Below are 19762 nucleotides of genomic sequence, written 5' to 3'. Positions count from 1 at the left end.
GTAGCTGTTGAGAGGGCAATGAAGGTAGCGGTCGGAGACTGATCGCCTCTCAGAAGAAATATAAAATCGTCCCAAAATAAAGTGTATGCGGCATGTTTATAAGATAAGCGATGTTAGAAAGAACACAAAAGTATCAGTGACCCGTTTATTGAACCTTCTTCTCGGAAATATCCTCGAAGAATAACCAAAATAGAGAAAGGATGATAAAAAGAGAATAAAATAGAGCGACTTGAATAGAACTTCCTAAAAAAAGTTACATCCCAATTTACAATGAATACGTCTAATAAAATGCATGCACAATGTATGGTGGAAATGTTTGCGGTTTCGATGTGGGGAGGTTAGGCGGGAAGAGTGTTCGATATTGGGACACATCGAGAGGGTTACGCACATGTGAGCTGGTTACTTTAATACAATAACTGGTGTTTTTGCTTTGTTTTCTTCACGAAATGAATCAGATGTACCCCAGAAGATCCATCCGTCGGAACTTGCTACCAACCAGCTTTTTTCCACCGCACTCCGGTCTGTGTGTCCCGATATCCACTCCCCCTCCCTTCATTAGTCATTGGCGGAACACCTTGCGCATAAAAGTGAAATGATGGCTTTTTCAAACTGACCTCTTTCGGTGCGGAAGAAGTTTTGGAAGTGCGCAAATTCTTTGAGTTCAGCTTCCCAGAGAATAATAACTGAAAACAATAGACGTTGTTTCTCATTTTTCACTGAAACAGCTGAAGTCAGAAATAATTTGACTGATTTTGTATTAATCATGTTTTTTCAGATAATGCCCATTGCCTTTACAAACTTTCTAACTTTTGCAAATTTTTGAGAGAAAAGCGTAATCATAGTCATCTTGTTCGGGTTGAAGTTCACTGGCAAACACTGAAACAGATTAAGAATCCTTGGAAAACATGTTTTTCCCAACTGTTTCTTACTCACTGCCCTTCACTAATCTCATTATCTCAATTCCCAGAAATTCAATACAAATGAGATGAGTATTAATATCATCTATTAAAAATCATGACGAAAACAGATTATCAAGGAAAAGCTAAACATCGTACGATTGTGAAGGATTCTGCAAGAATGTCAAACATTGTGATTGTAAGCATGACCTTCTGGTGAAGTGGCTCTATACATTTCTCCAGATGGCTGAAAATGCTGCGAAGAACTGAAAGATTTTATGTTTCCAGCAAAGTTCAGTGTTGCTCCAGGTCAACTTCCTTGGATTTTGAAGTTTTCCAGATAAGAATTTTTTTAGTTGTTGTCAAGGTTTACTTTTCCAGCACTGATATTACCGTATTAGTCTCCAGATGAGTCATTCTTCACGGAAATCTTACTCCATTGGTACCAGGTGACACGATTTGAGCTTCTTATCATTTCCACGTGAATACACATGAATTATTCTACATACCTGAAAAATATGTAGAAACTGAAGATCTTATGAGTCTTTGTTCCATATGACCGCTCATGAAACAATTGACGCACGTATAGATCAGGCCCAAAATTCTTCTGTGTTTGAATATCAAAAATAGACACGGAGAAGAAACTGGAATTCAAATTATGGAAAGTAATTCTTGAGCCAAAACATTTGAAAAGCACTCAACAAAAATTATATCCCAAAATTCAATTAATACTTCTAGTGAAATTTATGCGGTTTCCATGTGGGACGTTTAGAACGGAAGAGTGTTGGACATCGGGACACATCGACAGGCTGACGGACATGTGAGCTGGTTACTTCAGTCCTACAACTGATGATATTATAACGGGGAGCTGGCTTACGGAAGAGAAAAACTGGCCCATCGCAGAAATAACCCTCCTTATACATTCGACAATCTTTTTTTTGTTCGCCATCTCAAATAGAATAGACCGTGTCCGACGCTGATGTACGCCAAACAAACTTCCTCCAAAAAAATACTAGTTATTTGAAAATTTAAAAAGATATTTAAGTTACTTTTCGTTCTACTTTTAATCGTTACGCTCAAAGCCCTGTAACACATACACATCAGATTTGGACATAACAGGATTAGGATAGGGATTTGATTCGAAACTCCAAAACGGAATGTTTCTTGGTGCATAATGCACTTATTTCAAAAAAGAAGATTAGTGATTAGTGACACAAATACTATTGTCACTCGCTGATATTTAACTATAAACAATTTCTACGTATGCTTTTATAGTCAGAAACCCAATAAAAGCCATGAGATATGCGGCTCAGTCTTCTTAGGTCTAGTATGAATGGTTCAAGGTGAACGATGCAATCAATATCCATATGATTTCCAATTGTCATTATCGTATTTACCGAAATCGGGCGAATTCGTCGACAATATTATAGATGAACTCTGTTTTTGAAGTGCCCCTCGTATAGAGTGGCCGTCCGACGGACTATTTGAACAATAGAGGTGCATGCACCTCAGATACAGTTTTTACGGTAATATTATATTATTCAATTTTTTCCTTGTTTCTTTTTGAATATCTTTTTTATGCCCACATTTATGTGTGTCCTGATGTCCACTTCAACTCTCTTTGGCACGCGGATCGATAGAACTCCAGTTACCGACGGTCCACTTTATTAACCAATAAAATGAGAAGCAAGTTGGGTCAAGCATGTCATAAAACTGATTTTATTATTTGGGAGCGCGGGCACAATTAAGCGATCAGAAAACTTTGTTGAACATGTTATTTTTAACTGTTGCTTACTCATTGTTATTTTACTAATCTCGTTAGCTCAATATCTTCAGTTTCTATTGAAACGGGATAAGATTAGTTACGTATTTTATAAAGTTCGTCACGAGGAGGATTATCAATATGAAAACTGAAAATATCAGGATTACAAAAGTTTTTGCTTGTGTGGGATGTTTGTGACTGTAACAATGAGATATGTGATTGTTATCATAGAATATCACAAAAATGTTAAAAATCTCGGTTCCAATTATGTTTTTCGTGTTTTTGTTCCAGATATGATATCATTCTAGAGAGTTTCGAATTGTTTCCTTGTGTTGTCTTCATGTTATCCAATTTATGTTCAAATTACTTCTGGTTGAGTCTACTTAATTCTCATTTCATGCGCCTGGTAACACCGTTGTATCTTTTTCTATCTTCAGTTGAATGCATATGATCGCACACACACTAGAAACTACGAATCTTCTTGTTTGTTATTCCACATGACTAGTTTATTTGACTATTGACGTTGGTAAATATCAAGATCGAAATGTAGCGGATTTGGAAGCAAAAAATGAATCAAAAACAAAAATTTAATGATGTGACTTGAGATCAAATCAAATACAATCTAGTCAACTACAGGAAGATAAGGGATTCCGGAATTTTCTGTTGTAGTTATAATATATATCTACTCATTTTCAATGATACACCTCCAAAGACTGATATTCTCTGAAAATGACACGTCAATTCAAAGAAAACCTCTACCGCTCAGATGTACGGCAAACAAGCATCCGCCAAAAACCACGATCCTCCGGTCTGTGTGTCCCGATGTCCATTCCCAGTCCCTTCTGTCTGCGCGCCAAAAAGACATTAGTCATCAACATCTGGTGCGTCGATAGAACACTTGTTTCATCCGTTTTATAATCTAACAGGCGGGTACCTGTGGACCTAATTTTTGCATTCGAGAATTTTTTATCACGAAATTTCATCACCAACAGCCCAACAACTAGCACACACACCCCAGACTTTGACACAACAAAATTAGGATAAGGTTTCGTTTTAAAGTTCCAAAATGTTCTGTTTTTGGGTGCAAGATGCACTCGTTTTAAAGGAGAAGATTAGTGATTCATGATACCCATGTTATTGTCACTCGCTGATATTAGATTAATCTCGTTATCTCAATCCTGATACGTTTGGATGCTCATACGTTTCTGAAAACAAAAATGGAAGTGAAAGTGACAAAAATGGAAGTGAAAGTCCCAAGCGGCGCTGTGTTCCGAATGGATAACAGCTTGGTCGGAGGTTCAAGTCCTCTTTGTGTTTCCTTATATTTCATGAAGAGATAATTGTGGAAACTGTTCAAATTCGAGATACGCGAAGCTTATGCAGTTTTTGACAAAATTTTTGTTTTTATTTTTCAGTATTTTCAGCACGAAAAACATGGAAAATTATAGAAATGTATTAGAAAGATACCTATGTGAGTTTGACCATATTTTCTGACAATTACATTGCAATCAGGTACCATACGACTCATTTTTCATCTTCTTTTACACTGTCTCTTCAATGGAATAAATGCTAGAATCGATGACCTGTGGCACCAAGACGACTGCAATTTCTCCTCGATTTCGGTATTTTTGGCTCTTTTTCTACATCCCTGTCATGAGACATGCCGGATAAGGAGGTTCCGAAAGCATCTGGAATTAAAAAAATGGGAAAGACACCTCTTTTGACTACAACTTATTGGGATGATTGTCATCTTCGAGTGTGTTGAGCTTCTAGGAATCACCAAGAACAATGACAATTTTTCCACAGTAACCTTTTCTTGTCACACAATATCTGAACCCATGCCGAAGTTTAGAAGCTAATCATGATGTTTCCATTGTCCGATACTCTCGTAGCAATTTTTTTTAATTAACTCGTTGCACAGCTTGAGTCCTCATCTAATTTCTACATTTTACTTCTATTTGTTCAAACATTACATCCATTACTTTGTTTGTATGACCAAAATGTACCGTATTGTATTGTATTGTATTGCATTATATTATCATTTTCCATTACCACTCTAACTCAATAATGTTGAGGGTGAAAACGTATTATCTTAATAGACAACATCTGCGTTCTCTTGTTTGAGAACGCAGTGTCGTATTAGTGTGTGTTGGCGTGTTTTGCGTTGGCGCATTTTGCGTTCGCTGCGTTTCGCGCGCATAATTCGTAGTGTTCTTTGCGTCCTCCGTCGTTTGGCAGTCTACCTTGTCAGTCCTGTCTTCATGCACGGTGATTTTTTCGGTACCACCTCCTTTCATTCTAACGAGTTTTTCTCAAAAATGAATTAAAATTTTCGCAAATTTTATTGTAATTACCCGAGGTAACTGGAGGATCTATAGCAGTTAAAAAGAATTTTCCGAAAATAATTAGCCATTTTCGAGAAAAACTCGTTAGAAAGAAAGGAGGTGGTACCGAAAAAATCACCGTGTTCATGTAGCCTTCTGGCTGGCAGCACCCCTTCCCTTCCCCATTTCATTTCTATTAAATGAAACATTAGATAGTCTACTGCATGGCTGTCCCCTCTCCTCTATGATTTTTATTGAATCCTAATTTCTTTTTTCTATATTCTTATTCTGCTTCTGGTGTCTCTGGAAAAATGAAACTTCCCACAATATCTACGATGACATCAAATTGGGAGAACAAAAGGAGCAGATTTGCATGACGGTCTCGGCAGAGAAGAGACCATACGTCCACCGGTCCTGTCAGCCGACTTGCGAGCTGCGTCACCTCTTCGGAACTGAGCTCCATCTGATAGTGGTAGCTCTGAAACCGCTGAAGAGACGAGATGAAGTGACACTGCCTCTCGAACCGGATTGCCTGAATTTCGAGACCCAATTGAAATGCCTTCACCACAAATGGAACCTGATTATGCCTAAAGACATGAGATTGGCAAGGAGAATCTTGATACACCCAACGGTCTTCTTTAAGACCAAACCACCGAACCCAACGGTCTTCTTAAAGACCACTAATCCAAAAAATCCAAAAACATTGATGCATAAATAAATAAACATATATATATATTTCTCATTCATTATCATTTGTTCGGTTTTTTATCCCATTTAGCCATTTGTGTTTATATTTGAAGGCGAATAGAGAATTATGGCCGCTATCTGGAACATAGTTTGATCTTTGATCTCATTGCATAGGGGGGAGGGGAGAGGTGAAGTGTCTGCATCTCTCGCTTTTTCCCACTTTCTCCCTTTGTTTGATGTCCTTGGAAGGCAACCATATCTGCATCTGTCACGTGATCATATCAAGAATTTGCATGATTATCTCACTTAAAACAAAATACAGATTATACAGATGAAAAATAAAATACAGCTTATACATATTAAAGGTAGAGCTCCATTTTTGTAGCTGTCAACTTTTTTGTACGGACACTATCTATAGAGTTATGGTCATTTTAAGACGAAAGCTCAAAAATCCCACTGTTTTGTACTGTAGTCGCTCGATTTGTGTGAGAAATTACTTTGTCGATATGTAACTTGCTTGAAAGTGTCCGTATGAAAAAGTTGTCAACTACAAAAATGAAGATCTACTTTTGAACTGTATAATCCATCAAAAATTTAATTGTGGGACAACAAGGGATACCCTAACACCCTCTCAAAGTTGGACAATTTCAATTGAAAACGGCACTGTAATTGATAGTGACCTGAACATCTTTCTTTCCTTTTCTTCCTTTTGTCTCCACTTCTATCCGACTGGAGGACGACTGACCAACTGACACATATACCTCAAGGATAGTCAAAAGCGTAGAGAAAGAGAAAATGATAATTTCTCTTCCCGGAGACACAGCAACACAAATGAATTTCTCCCCGATAATAGATTAGAGACCTTTGAAGATGGAGAGGCGCGAGAGAAGAGGACGCTCCAACTAGCCAACGTATTGCGTCGTATTTTTATTCTCCGTCGAAAGACAACTAGGTGAGTGGGTCCGTGGAGGAATCCCAGAAAATTCATGTTTTTATAGAATATTATTTAATGAAACCTTTTTCCAGACGTTCTACTGAATGAATCGTCGAAATATGGATATATACATTGATTTTTTGTGATTTCAATTTTTTTTATGATTGGTGGTTTTGGGTAAGTAAAATATTAGCTAAAAGTTTATAAAATTAATTATAAATTTTCAGTTACCCTACTGTGTGAGAGCCGCCACGGCCACAATCTGATTTTTCTGGAATTCTAATTTTGTTTAGTTTGGAGGTTTGAAGGATGAGTTCTGGGTAAATTGTTTGAAGAATTTTTTAATTGTACTTATTTCAAAGCCGGATTTTTTTCAGATTAGGATTCAATGTGGAATCAAGATGGATTGGTTGGACTGATAAGGTGAGATTTTATTCATTAAAATGTAAACTATATTAGAGTTATTTTTAGAGAGAAAAAAACTCAAGAAAGATGAGAGAATAGACTAATTTGAAAATAGACCGTAATTTTGTAACAACTTGAGGGGTCAACAGTTCGGAAATTTCTGAAAACCCCAGGGAGTGCTTAGGACAATCTGAACGCAAGTTATGAGAACATGTTTGCCACTCGGATTCGAATCATAGACACCCAAATAGCCGAGTTTCCACATTGTCCCATTTTTGAACAACAACTAAAAATTGCTACAAGCATATTCCCGAAATTTGTGCTTATTATAATCCAAACTTTTACTGGTGCTTCAAAAATAAAGTAATTGGGGAAAAAATTAGAAACTTGGTCTGGCACCATTTTTGACGGTTTGATTGTGTTTTCATGATTTTTTTTAAACCCTGTATGTTCAGATCTCAGTTTTAAAACTCCTTGGCATTTTCATTGAAATTTAATCTGAAATCTCTCACTGTTTCGTTTGAGTCACTATTCATTTTCACCGAAAAACTTCGCATACATGAAATTTCATAATTTCTATTGTAAAATCCATAAAGTTTTGTTTTTATAGATGAGTTTCTTCCAAATATTCCATAGTTTTAGAAATTGTTTCATATACTCCCGGTATAATTTGTTACAGAAACCAGATTCAACAAATAGCAATATTATTTGATCTGGAAAAATGCTCAATTGAACGAACAAATCAGTCGACAATGTGAGTTTCAGAAGTAGGTTTATCCAGATTTCTCCAGATTGGTATAGACTTTCTCAAACTTATGTTAGTCAGTTATTTTCAGCACTTCACGCAACAGAAGACGTGTCCCATTTCGAAAATCAATTTCGAAACTTGAGAACTGAGTTTGAAAGACGGGGTAAGTTTGAAAACGAGAATAGCAACTGGAGAAGTTGCACGTCACTAAAAGTATGTGCATTCTAGCGATTGGGTTGAATGTTGATATTGAGAGAAATGGTCAGTCGAGGTATAAAGTTGGTTAAACATGAATGAAAGTTTTCAGGGAAGGTTATGTTGAAAAAAAAAATCCGACCAAAACAAGAAAGTGAATAAATTGGAGCTCACTGAGTCGCATCTTCAGTTGAAGAACAAAGGTTTGTGTTGAATTTGAAAAATACTTCATGCAAATAAATTTTCAGAAAATCGCGAAAAGTGCCGTCGAAAACAAAACGATGGAATGTTTGACACGTCAGGAATTGAATGTTATTCAGCTGACCGGCCAGATTGAGCAACTTGGTTTGTTATTCAATTCATGGAGCTATTATAATGTTATTTGTGTTTGCAGAAACCAGAAATTCGGAAGGATCACAGAAATTGGAGTCGGTGTGCCTTGTGGTGTAATGAAAATTTTTTGTATCTTGGTTTTTATTTCTGTTGATTTGTGTGTTTGTTATAATCTTCTTGTTTTCTGTATTAATTCAATCTGTTGAATAAATTGTTAGAGAAAAAAGAATATATATAAACAACGAACTTCTATTGTACCATGCATAGTACGGTAGTTCATGGAGCCAAAACGTTGCAAGGATATCTGACTTCTGACATTATGTTACAACAACGTTACATTACTGCACAAGTACTGATTAGCAGTCTGATGATGTACGATGATAATCATTCAACATCGGGGTATAGTAGGTCCCGAAAGACCCGACCCACCGCCTTTCAGCGAAATTGACTATCATTACAAAAGTTTATTAGAAAACTAGTTTCTTAATATAAATTCAAATTTGTGAATTCCCTAATGCCCCCACTCACCGTTTCTCGCTTTCTTCCAAACCGCATCTCGCACTCGACCTCTCCACATCCTTCACGACGGTTGGTCTCCTTTTGATCCGCTTCATTTCAGCACTGAAAAAGAAAACACTGATTTGTAAACTTAGTGAGCAAAAAGGGAATATAAGTACGAGATAAGTCATGGTTATGGGAATATCTCAAAGATGGCCAGTAAATAAAAGAAAATAGATGAGTCACATCCAGTACAGAGAACTAGTGGACGACTGAGCCAAGAAAATAATGTGAGGAGACTGGGGACAGTGGGAGGAGTCTAGAAAGAATTTCAATCATAATTTCATTGATTTCTAAATTTAGAAAAGTCCTGTTTTTAGGAATTTCAATTATAATTTAGCTGATTTCTAACCCGGGAGGATTTAAACCCGCGTCTACTGAAGTAAACCTCAGCCCGGGTGTTATAGACTACTACATCCTCTGATCGACGAGTCTAACCGGAACCGACACAGATAAGAATGGTGGGGGAAGTCAAAGTTAAGAGCGATTATGTATCTCAATTCTAGGGTTTTTAACTTACGTCTATCAAATTGATCGTCATTTGATTCGTCTTGATCAATTACTTTCTTGTCCTCCGTTTCTTGCAGTCGACCGTTTTTTATCTATCAAGCAGCTCGGTTTGCTCTTCATGCATTGTGCTTGAGCACTGAAAAAGAAAACATTAGTTCATAGACGAACTGAGAAAATAGGGAATATAAGTACGAGATAAATCATGGTTGTGTGGATATTTCAAAGATGGCCAAAAAAGAGAAGATAGAAGAGTCACCATCCCGTACGGAAAGATGGTGTACGACTGAGCCAAGAAGATGATGATGAGGAGAGAGAAATGGAGGAAATAGAGGAAGACGTGAAAAACTTCCGAAGAAATCTCCTTGAAGAACTGAAACCCAACTACGAGATATTTGCTGAAAAAATCAAATATTATAACTCTCCAAGAAAAAGTTTCACCCAAAGTCGACCCATAAGTCGAAGCAGCCAGTGTGCCGTCTGTCCGACGTGCTCTCGTTCAGCTACACCGATGATGAATGTAGGAAACATGGAAGTGGATCCCGTTCCACAGCAACCAAAGAACTAGCTCGAAATGTATGACAAACATTTCCAATAATGCGAAATAAACAACTTCAACGCGATTTTCACGATTATTCTCGATTGTTACGTCGAAATATCTGAAAACAACTAGAACTGACTGAAGTTTGTCGGAAATGAAATGAGATATCCGTATTTTTGCCTTCTCAGTAAATTTTTTCAATTGCTCGAGAGAAAATCCTGAATCATATCACTCTTCCTTCACTCTTGATCAATTTTCATTGATTTTCAGCTAATCTTGAAGAATTTTGACAGAATTCGAACGTTTTTAATGCAAGTGTCATCTATCCCAATCAGTTTGAATCAATTTTGATCAGTTTTGTTTATTTACGTTGATTATGACAGTGATTTTGATGAATTTGAGTCAGATTTTTATTAGTTTTACATTGTAATGGCCTAATTATGGTTGATTATAGCCAACTTCTACCAATTTAACTCGATTTCTATCAGTTATTGCAAATTTTGGTATATCTTGTGCAAGTTTCGGCTGTCTTCAACAATTTTATTACTGATTTTGACGGATTTTTTTAGCAATTCAGAATTCATTCTCTCCTGGCACAAAGTGATTGCCCATTTGCGGCCCATCTGCTATTTGTCTATCTGCCATCTGCTATTTGTCTATCTGCCACATCTGTTTTTTTGTTTTACACTACTTCAATAACCACTGACAGATGAATCATCCGTCACACTTTAATTTTCATGGTATGGACGCATTCCCATCATTAATAACATCAATTGTGCAGATGTCGTAATTAGTCTAAGTGCTCTCTGTCAAACACTGCGCGATGACGTCGACCGTTTGCGCGTTGTTTAGCATAAACGCGGAATCTCGGAGCATTGTTCTTCAAAAAAGAGAGACAACCACACAATATCACATCAGTCTACTCTACGAGGTCGCCTACTGCATGGCAGCCGAACCAATTTATTTCTATTTTTATTCAATTCTAATTTATTATTACTATTTTTATTCTGCTTCTGGCCAGTTTTTGGAAGTTTGAAAGAGTGAGTATGCTTTGTTTTAATTTCACTTGGTCGGAAAAAAAAAACTATTGGTGATAAAAAATCGATTTTTTGTTAAAATATTAAAATGAAACTTTTCTCTTTGAATTTTTTTCAAATTTTTTTTTGTTGGAGTCAAAAAATAATCCATCACATAAATTCTTGAAACTTGATCAAAATTCATATTTTTAATGTTTTAAAGTGGGTTTCTGTGCATTTTTATTTAGATTTAGACACTTTCTGGATAAGTACACCAAAATTGATTCAAAGCTCATAACATTTAACTGAAACTTTAATTTTTGGGCCATTCCAGACTTCACCATAACCAAGTTCATCGACCCGAAGCCACTGACAAATTGGAATGTCGTCTTCGATAAAGGGAAACCCAATCCGTAAGTTTTATAGTTATAAATTAGTTGTAAATGATAGTATATTGCATAGAATTTCTATCGAAAACCTGATGGAGACCATGAAAATGATGGGAATGCAAGTTGCTCAACCTCGACAAGTCTTCATACAGAGGAGCTGTTTTCAAGTAAGAAAATAATGTTCTTTTAGTCTCCATAAAACATGTATACTTTCCAGTCAATCTTCTGCCAAGAACCTCCGCCAAGAACCGCCAAGAACCCAAGATATGAAGTTTGAGACCGCTGTCAAGCTTCCAAGGCAACAAAACACAAAGAAGAACATTGTCAATAAGGTAAATCATTGAATTTAAAGAGGAAAAAAACGATATATTCCTATTTCAGATCAATATCAAGTTGGAAGGTCTCAACTACAAGATGGGAAGCTCCATGCTGCATCCTCAGAAATTCGGCGGTGGTTTCGTTTTTGTGAAGCGGCCGTGCGACGTAAGTTATAAAATCTTAAAACTGTTATAAATTTGAGTGTTTTAGGTGTACGGTCCCGTACTGCAAAAAATCATCCACCAAATCATCAAGCAAGCTCAGAGCAGGCGAAATGGAGAACTGAAGCAGATCCTGATCTACATCAATGGAATAACGGAAGGGCAGTATGGAATGATCAATGAGAAGTATTCTATGTTTATCGGAAATAATCATCGTCGCCGTTTCCAAAACTTATTTTGTTTCTTAATTTTCTTTCAATAAATTTGTATTAGTTTGAACTTTGTACTGTTGTCTGCTTGCATTGATTATCACCACTTCACCACACAAAATCAAACATTATTTCATAGCTCCTAAGAAGGAGAGCGACTTGGGGTCCCTTTCCTCCACCAGTTCGTGTGGAATAAAAAATGTAGAGAGGAAACATGTTTTTCGATCGGCCGCGTGGTTGTTTACGCCCCGCTGTGACAAGAAAAATAAATTTTCTCAGTCGGGAGATAGAACCCGACGAAAAGAAGGAGAGACAAGAACTGTGACAGCAGCGATGACTCAAGCGTATCGGGAATGTATAAATGGAGTTCAAAAAAGGGAAATAATATCAGAAGAGAGCCAGAAAACTAAATTTAAGGAAGATCACACGTTTCGTGCAATCGAGTACTTTTCTCACTGACAAAAGAAGATCAAAAACTGTAAAACCAACTAAAGAAGGAAAAAGGAGATAATATCTAAAGTGAAGAGTGTCTTCTACTTGCAACTGAACTATATGGTACGATACAACAAAAGATTAAAACAAACACACAAAGCATTGAGGAAAAGTTTGACTTCTAGAGATATGCCATTTCATTGGAAAGAATGGTGCAAATGTGGGTTACGGTTTCTCTAATTTTGAAACTTAGAGGCTTTGTATCTCAAAAATGGGCCGAGCTATCAAAAAATGGTTAACAACAAGAATGAAGCCCTTAAAATTTACTTAATTTTTGTAGTTGGAAGCTTTTTGATAGCTTTTCACGTTTTTTTGATATCCGGCTTCAAAAATTTGTAGCTGAGGGGAAAAACACAGAGAAACGACAGAACTCTCATTTCCTGTTAAACTTCAAAGCGTTGTATTTTAAAAACGTGAACTCCTATTAAAACTACAAAACGTTGTCAACTACAAAACTGGAGCCTTTGAAATTTACAATATTCTTGTAGTTGACAGTTTTTTTTTAGCTCCACCCCTTTTTGAGATACACTACAAAAGCAAGAGTATGTTGAATTACAAAAGAGACAAAAACATACCTATAATATAAATTTTTCAGACTGACGTACCCATCATGACTATTCCCGGTGAGACAACCAGCATCTGGGTTTGCATCTGCTATGAGAGCTTCTGCAACTTCCCCTTCAGCTTCAAGGAATTCTCCCGTCGAGGCCACACTCTTCGTCCATCCTTCGTCCCTTTGCTGTTGCCTGCTGATGAACCATCTGCTGGACACCACTAACTGCTTGCTATCCTGAACCCCATTGCCCTCTCTCTCGTCTTCCGTCATGAATTCTCGTCTCAATGTGTACAACTGATCACATTTTCACTCATTTAACCTTTTTGTGTCTATCAACCTACCCGCTTGAATAAAGCCTGTTGATCAAGCCCGTGTTTTAGTGTTATCAAATTTCAGATGGGGAAAGAATGAAATGGATGAATATACTTGGGGCTTCAGAAGGGAGAAACGAAAGAGGATCAACTTTTCAGGATTTTAGTGTTCGGTTTTGGTTTCCTCCTTGAACTCGGCCTTTTTTTGTTTGGGCTCTCTTCTGATCTCTGATTCTTTTTCACGGGGGGATTCTCGCTGGTGAAAGACTAAAAGAATGAAAATGTGAAGTTTTCAAGATGAAGTGCGGATACGCGTATCTTCAAGTCGGATGTAAGAGAAGGAGGACATATGGTATAGACTGGAATAATAGAGAACACGAGCGGGGCACTATTTTTTTAAAGTTTGATTACGAATACTGACGGAGAGAGGCTGGCACTAGTAAAGTCTTAAAACAGGGTATTATATTGAGAAAATTGTACAATGAGAAAAGATTCAGAATTAGGATTGTTATAACTATAATACAAATAACATAACAACCTTTACGCAAACTTTCCCAGTCGTTTCGTAATACGAAACAGAGGTCCACGTGATCTGTGCTGACACTCCTCCACACTCAGTCTTCAACACCTACGTTCTTCCAGTTCTTGAATATAGCTCCGCTGTTTATTCCCCTCCACCCTCAAGCTTGCTCTCTCATAAACTAGAAAAATCTCTTCGATATTTCAACAGAACAGTTCTTCAGATGTGAAACATTCGCTACACCTCCTACCTAAACCGTCTAGAGATTCCTGACTTATACTCCCCCCGTCACCGTTGTCTTAAAAAATAATTGGAACTAACCATACAAACTCATACTCATCACTACAAAATTGGAAAAAAAAACGAAAATTCTATATATAGAATTCTATCGCCGTAGCTTTCTATACTGTTTTCCGTTTCCACCAATTTCACTGTTGCTTTCATGAAAAGGCATAATCAGTTATAGGTTTTTGATGCCGACCTCGTGTCAAGCTTTTATCTTCGAATTAACTGCTTGTAGACTGAACCGCGTAAAGTTAATTTACAGTAGCGAGCATAAGTGAGTACCCCTAGGTACTTTCATGTGTAACTCAGCTGAATCGTGTCCTTTTTGCCTAAACTTTTTTTTGAAAAGAAGCCAAAATATGCAGCAATACGAATATAGGTTTTTTGAAAAACTTCCATCACTGATTTTTTCGATAATCGATTTTTCCTGATCTTGATTTGAAAATCCGAAAAAAAACTTTTTATTTTTCTCTTGGAGTTATTGAGTTTTTGATGTCAAAATGATGGAACATGTTTAAATAAACAAAAAATTATGTTGAATTGACTTCTTAACTCCTGAGCATCGTGCTAGAGCTCCAGAAGTCAAAAGTAGTGCATTCGAAAAAATCTTCATAACTCCTCAAAAAAAGCTTCAAATTAGCCGAAACATGCACCAAAAGACGTGTCTTGAGTTGTTCTACAAACCAACATCAAAAAATTACAGATTAAGAAAAAATAATTTTTCTAATTTTTTCACTAAAATTTTTTTTTAATTCCTATTTTTTCTCAATTTCTGGTATTTTGTGACTACAACACGAACAAGGAACACATAAATGCGTTTTATTATGTGTGATAAAACATCTTGCATGCAGCATTTGAAAGTTATGTTTGTTTTTCATCCAGAAAATACCAGAAATTGAGAAAAAATAGGAATTTAAAAAATTTTTAGTGAAAAAATTAGAAAAATTATTTTTTCTTAATCTGTAATTTTTTGATGTTGGTTTGTAGAACAACTCAAGACACGTCTTTTGGTGCATGTTTCGGCTAATTTGAAGCCTTTTTTGAGGAGTTATGAAGATTTTTTCGAATGCACTACTTTTGACTTCTGGAGCTCTAGCACGATGCTCAGGAGTTAAGAAATCAATTCAACATAATTTTTTGTTTATTTAAACATGTTCCATCATTTTGACATCAAAAATTCAATAACTCCAAGAGAAAAATAAAAAGTTTTTTTTCGGATTTTCAAATCAAGATCAGGAAAAATCGATTATCGAAAAAATCAGTGATGGAAGTTTAAAAAAAAACATATATTCGTATTGCTGAATATTTTGGCTTCCTTTCAAAAAAAAATTTAGGCAAAACGGACACGATTCAGCTGAGTTACACATGAAAGTACCTAGGGGTACTCACTTATGCTCGCTACTGTATCGATATTTCACCGGCGCGAGCGAAGCAGTCGGTTGCTCATCGGTTCCCGTGAAATTCTTGAATTTCTTGGGCCCAAAAAATCGTTAACTCGATTTTATGTACAATTTCGCATGTTTTTTCTCGAAAAAATGGTGTGAATTGGTCGAAAATTAAGTTCCCCGCTCTTGTTTCGTTCTTTTCGTCGCTTCTCTCATTTGAATTTTGAGCCAATTTGGCAACGTCCTTTAAATGTGAGAAATGCGGCGAGTCATTTTTAGACCCGGGAAATTATTGCGTGCGGCGAAAAACAATTTTTTGTTCACTTTTCGGCCCATTTTTTCGATTTTCAACAAAAAACACGACGGGATCAGCACGAAACAGGCGGTTTTTCTGCCGGAAATTCCCGATTTATCGGAGATTTATCGGAGAGTCAGATATTATTAACTGTACAACTCAATGTAACTATAAGCTAACATATATATTCACGGTCTTTTGCTTTTTCCCCAAACGAGGCAACTGATTTTCAGACATTTGCTCTGAACAATAAACTTAGCTCGATTGCCTTATCAGTACACTTGGTCATCTGATTAGCCATTTTTATCGGTGCTGTCATTTCTATTTGATTGAGTGCTTCCTTTCCGGCAATTTTTCGCACGTTTGTGCCGAACATGTCAATCAAAAACGACTGTGTTACTTCCTTTCCTTTTTTGTTTGAATCGCGTGATTTAATAACTCAACTGATAGCAGGATTCTACGTCAATGAAACGTTTAAAAATGCCTAATCAGAAAAGAAACATTGCTTCCTAATTATATTCTCATATTACGACAATAAATTTTTTAAAGTTTTTTTCTAATATCTCGCAGGGTTGACGTGAACATATTGATTTTGTCTAAAAATTAACTTTTTTAAGTTAGCCTTTTCAACTCTCAAATTTTCATAAAACAATTTACTCGAACTCCTATATTTTTAATTGTTATTAAAATTTTCAATATTACTTTTTTCAGTATTGGAAATCAATGAGCCGCCAACTTGCATTCCTCGCTTTCCTGGCCCTCAGCATAGCCGTTCCAGTCTCCGGTATTTCGTGTCATTACGGGACGACTGAAATCATCGACAACCGAAAGTTTTGTACTGCGTTCTACTTTACTGACACTGGATACGCCAAATTCGGCGGAGAAAGCTCTTATCCAGAAAACCTTTCCACCGTCTTGTACCGCTTCCAGAAAGAAGAAGACTGCAAATTGCTAGTATGATGAGATAAAAAAGACAAAAATATTTCTATAAACAAAATCATTTCAGAGGGGCATCAAAAAAAAGGATGGCTCAGGTGATACCTACAACATGTGGATCTGCGTCTGCTATGATCCGATGTGTAACTTCCCCTTCTCCTACAAAGAGTTTTCAGCTCGTGGTTATACACTCCGTCCATCCTACGTCCCTAGAAACAATGATAATGAATCATCTGCTGAAGCCTAACTTGCGACCACCCCACACACTCTTCTATGATTGGATCCAATTTCTGTTTTTATTTCACTTTCATTCATATAATCATCTCTTCAATATAAATAAACTCATTGTTGATTAATTCTGTGTTCAGGTATCATCAAACTTCAGGTTGAACAAAATGGAACGAAATCAATTCTTCAGAATATCAGAATTCTTAAGTATTCTTCTTGAACACGGTCTCTTGATTCGGACTCTCATCTACTCTCTGACAAGAGAATTGACTTTCGGTATGCGTTCAGAATTTTCTATAAACTTGCACACGGATAGTTTCGAATCTGCTTTAAACAATGATAATAGTGAAAAAGTGCAAAACTCCCGAAAAGTTGGACTTTTTTGCTCCGAAAGTTTGCTCATTTTTCATCATTGGAAACACGAGTGCCAATTCGGGAGGACTATCGGGTTCGTAAAGACAACTAGCTGCCCTCTCGTCCAGCGGTTGGATGGCCACGTGGCAGTGAGGGGGACTGGTAGGAGGAAGGTCTGGGGATCGACCCCTTCCCCTTTTTTCTTTTTTTTTGCATTTGGAAAACTGGCTATAAAATGTTAACTACAGCGTTTTCGAACTATTTCATCAAGTTTTCTTCCGTTTCGAACTGTTTTCTACATTTCTACTTTTTTTTCTACTTTTTTTTGAGAAAACTTTTTGTTCTCATTGTCGCATTCATCTCATCATGGTCTACCCACTCATTTTGAAAGCTTGTAAACCAAATTTTTCATCTCATCTACTCTCTAAACAGACATTGTTTCAAAATGAAGAAAGCACTGTATGATTATCCGGCATGTCCTCCGAAAAAAACAAGATTAATTGAAGATGTGTCAAAGAGGAGTCTCCATCATGAATGAGACAATGAGAACAAAAATTTTTCTCAAAAAAAAGTTTCTTACCAAATGTTCAGAAAATGTAGAAAACAGTTCGAAACGGAAGAAAACTTGATGGAATAATTCGAAAACGCTGTAGTTAACATTTTATAGCCAGTTTTCCAAATGCAAAAAAAAAAGAAAAAAGGGGAAGAGGTCGATCCCCAGACCTTCCTCCTACCAGTCCCCCTCACTGCCACGTGACCATCCACCCGCTGGACGAGAGGGCAGCTAGTTGTCTTTACGAACCCGATAGTCCTCCCGAATTGGCACTCGTGTTTCCAATGATGAAAAATGAGCAAACTTTCGGAGCAAAAAAGTCCAACTTTTCGGGAGTTTTGCACTTTTTCACTATTATCATTGTTTAAAGCAGATTCGAAACTATCCGTGTGCAAGTTTATAGAAAATTCTGAACGCATACCGAAAGTCAATTCCCTTGTGAGTCTTCTTCACGAACGGTTTTTTAAAGTAATAGATAGGATCAGTATGAGACGTCTTCAAGATAAAGTTAGAGTGCTGCTGACACTAGTATAGTCTCCCGAACAAAAGTTTCCGAAACCAGGCCCACAACAATTTTAGCCGACCTGTGGTGCTCGTAGTCAGTATTTCAGTGTTTGCAATTTTTTATTTTATCTTGTTGAGTAATTGTTTGAAGTGAAAATGACACTCTTGGTACGCTTAATGATGTATAGACGGATGTGCTTAAATACTCACAATCCTGAAACTGAAAACTTTTGAACTGACCATGTATTTTTTCACATGACTAATTTTCAAATTCATTGACCCCGTCAAGATATCGTTCAAAGTGTATCGAATTTCAAATCAGAAGAGCAGTTATAAGACTTTAATAATGAGACAGTATTTGATTTCAAGTTATTTGTCATTTACACATGCCATTGATCTCATTTACGGTGAAAGATTAACGTTTGTCTCAAAATAAAGCAGATATTACTAAATGTTTGGCTTGACTGAGGAAATAGAAAAGTGTTGTGGAGAAAAGACAAGTTGGTATACTTGTTAGTCTATAAGCCGGAAAGAAAAAAGGATTTTCTAAGTTAGAAGTATAACATTCTATGTTCAGAGGTAACCAATCGTTGGGCAAAATTCTCTCTATACACAAAATATAAAGAAAATTAGGTGCGCTTGCATATTGAAAAGTGCATATGATTTGACGATTTGACCAGTTTCTTCCTTGAATGGTCTTCTTCTGGTCAAAGACATTTCTGGTCAAAAAGGAAGAGAAATATGGGTGGACTTGCTCTCTCCTTCTTGTTTCTTATGTTGCAAGGAAAAAGCGTGAATGTTGCTTCTCGTTGTCTGATGCGAGTTCGATTATGATGTGGACTGCAGGCTTTTTAAAAAGATCCAATATATATCAGACTTGCAAATGGTACTGGAACGAGTCCACATGGAAGATCATTTTATTTTTGCAATCAAAAATTGCTGAACCTGTTAATAACCGGTTCCTGGCTTAATGGAGTCTTTTATTGAGCATTAGGTATGATGTTTATATTCTTTATCTTTCATGCAAGTACAACTGCAAATATTCCAGTTTGAACTTCCAGGGTGAACACGTCGATGGATGAAGCAAAGTTTGTATTCAATCACTTCCCGATCACTAGTAGTTATACTTTTCCTTGTTCGTCACTTTTCCTTCAACTCCTGCAATGACTAATCTCCATCTAGCATATCAAAAATCTCGCTGACGTCTCTTATCCCCCTTTCCCTGCTTTCTCTGTGTCTCTGAGTGTAACATTTTCAACGTGTCTGCCTCTAGCCGGCGCCAGCCAGTGCCGTCTGGCACGGCTTATGGGCTCACGGCTCACGTCTCCACCATCCGAATGAGTCAACTGACTCGCTCCAA

At 36.8% G+C, this 19762-nt stretch overlaps 3 protein-coding genes across 3 annotated transcripts; all 3 read left to right on the top strand.

Moving 5' to 3' along the window:
• Nucleotides 1-5355: 5355 nt before the first annotated feature.
• On the top strand, nucleotides 5356-5700 carry GCK72_026026 (uncharacterized protein; the record flags this gene model as incomplete). Its single annotated transcript, XM_003101986.2, has 1 exon — nucleotides 5356-5700. One exon carries the CDS (start codon nucleotides 5356-5358, stop codon nucleotides 5698-5700), a length of 345 nt encoding a protein of 114 aa, XP_003102034.2.
• A 5588-nt stretch (nucleotides 5701-11288) lies between these two features.
• Nucleotides 11289-12036, top strand: GCK72_026025 (uncharacterized protein; the record flags this gene model as incomplete). The annotated part of the gene is made up of 5 exons (XM_053736616.1): nucleotides 11289-11345; nucleotides 11419-11462; nucleotides 11513-11627; nucleotides 11677-11778; nucleotides 11824-12036. The coding sequence occupies 5 exons, from the start codon at nucleotides 11289-11291 to the stop codon at nucleotides 12034-12036; spliced, it is 531 nt and encodes a 176-aa protein (XP_053580182.1).
• Nucleotides 12037-16550: 4514 nt separating this feature from the next.
• On the top strand, nucleotides 16551-17010 carry GCK72_026024 (uncharacterized protein; the record flags this gene model as incomplete). Its single annotated transcript, XM_053736615.1, has 3 exons — nucleotides 16551-16781; nucleotides 16834-16861; nucleotides 16940-17010. 3 exons carry the CDS (start codon nucleotides 16551-16553, stop codon nucleotides 17008-17010), a joined length of 330 nt encoding a protein of 109 aa, XP_053580181.1.
• Nucleotides 17011-19762: the final 2752 nt, after the last annotated feature.

Source organism: Caenorhabditis remanei, chromosome X (genome assembly GCF_010183535.1).
Source record: "Caenorhabditis remanei strain PX506 chromosome X, whole genome shotgun sequence".
Taxonomy (NCBI): Eukaryota; Metazoa; Nematoda; class Chromadorea; order Rhabditida; family Rhabditidae; genus Caenorhabditis; species Caenorhabditis remanei.
Note: the sequence above shows the minus strand (reverse complement) of the source record. Positions and strands in the feature narration are given on the sequence as shown.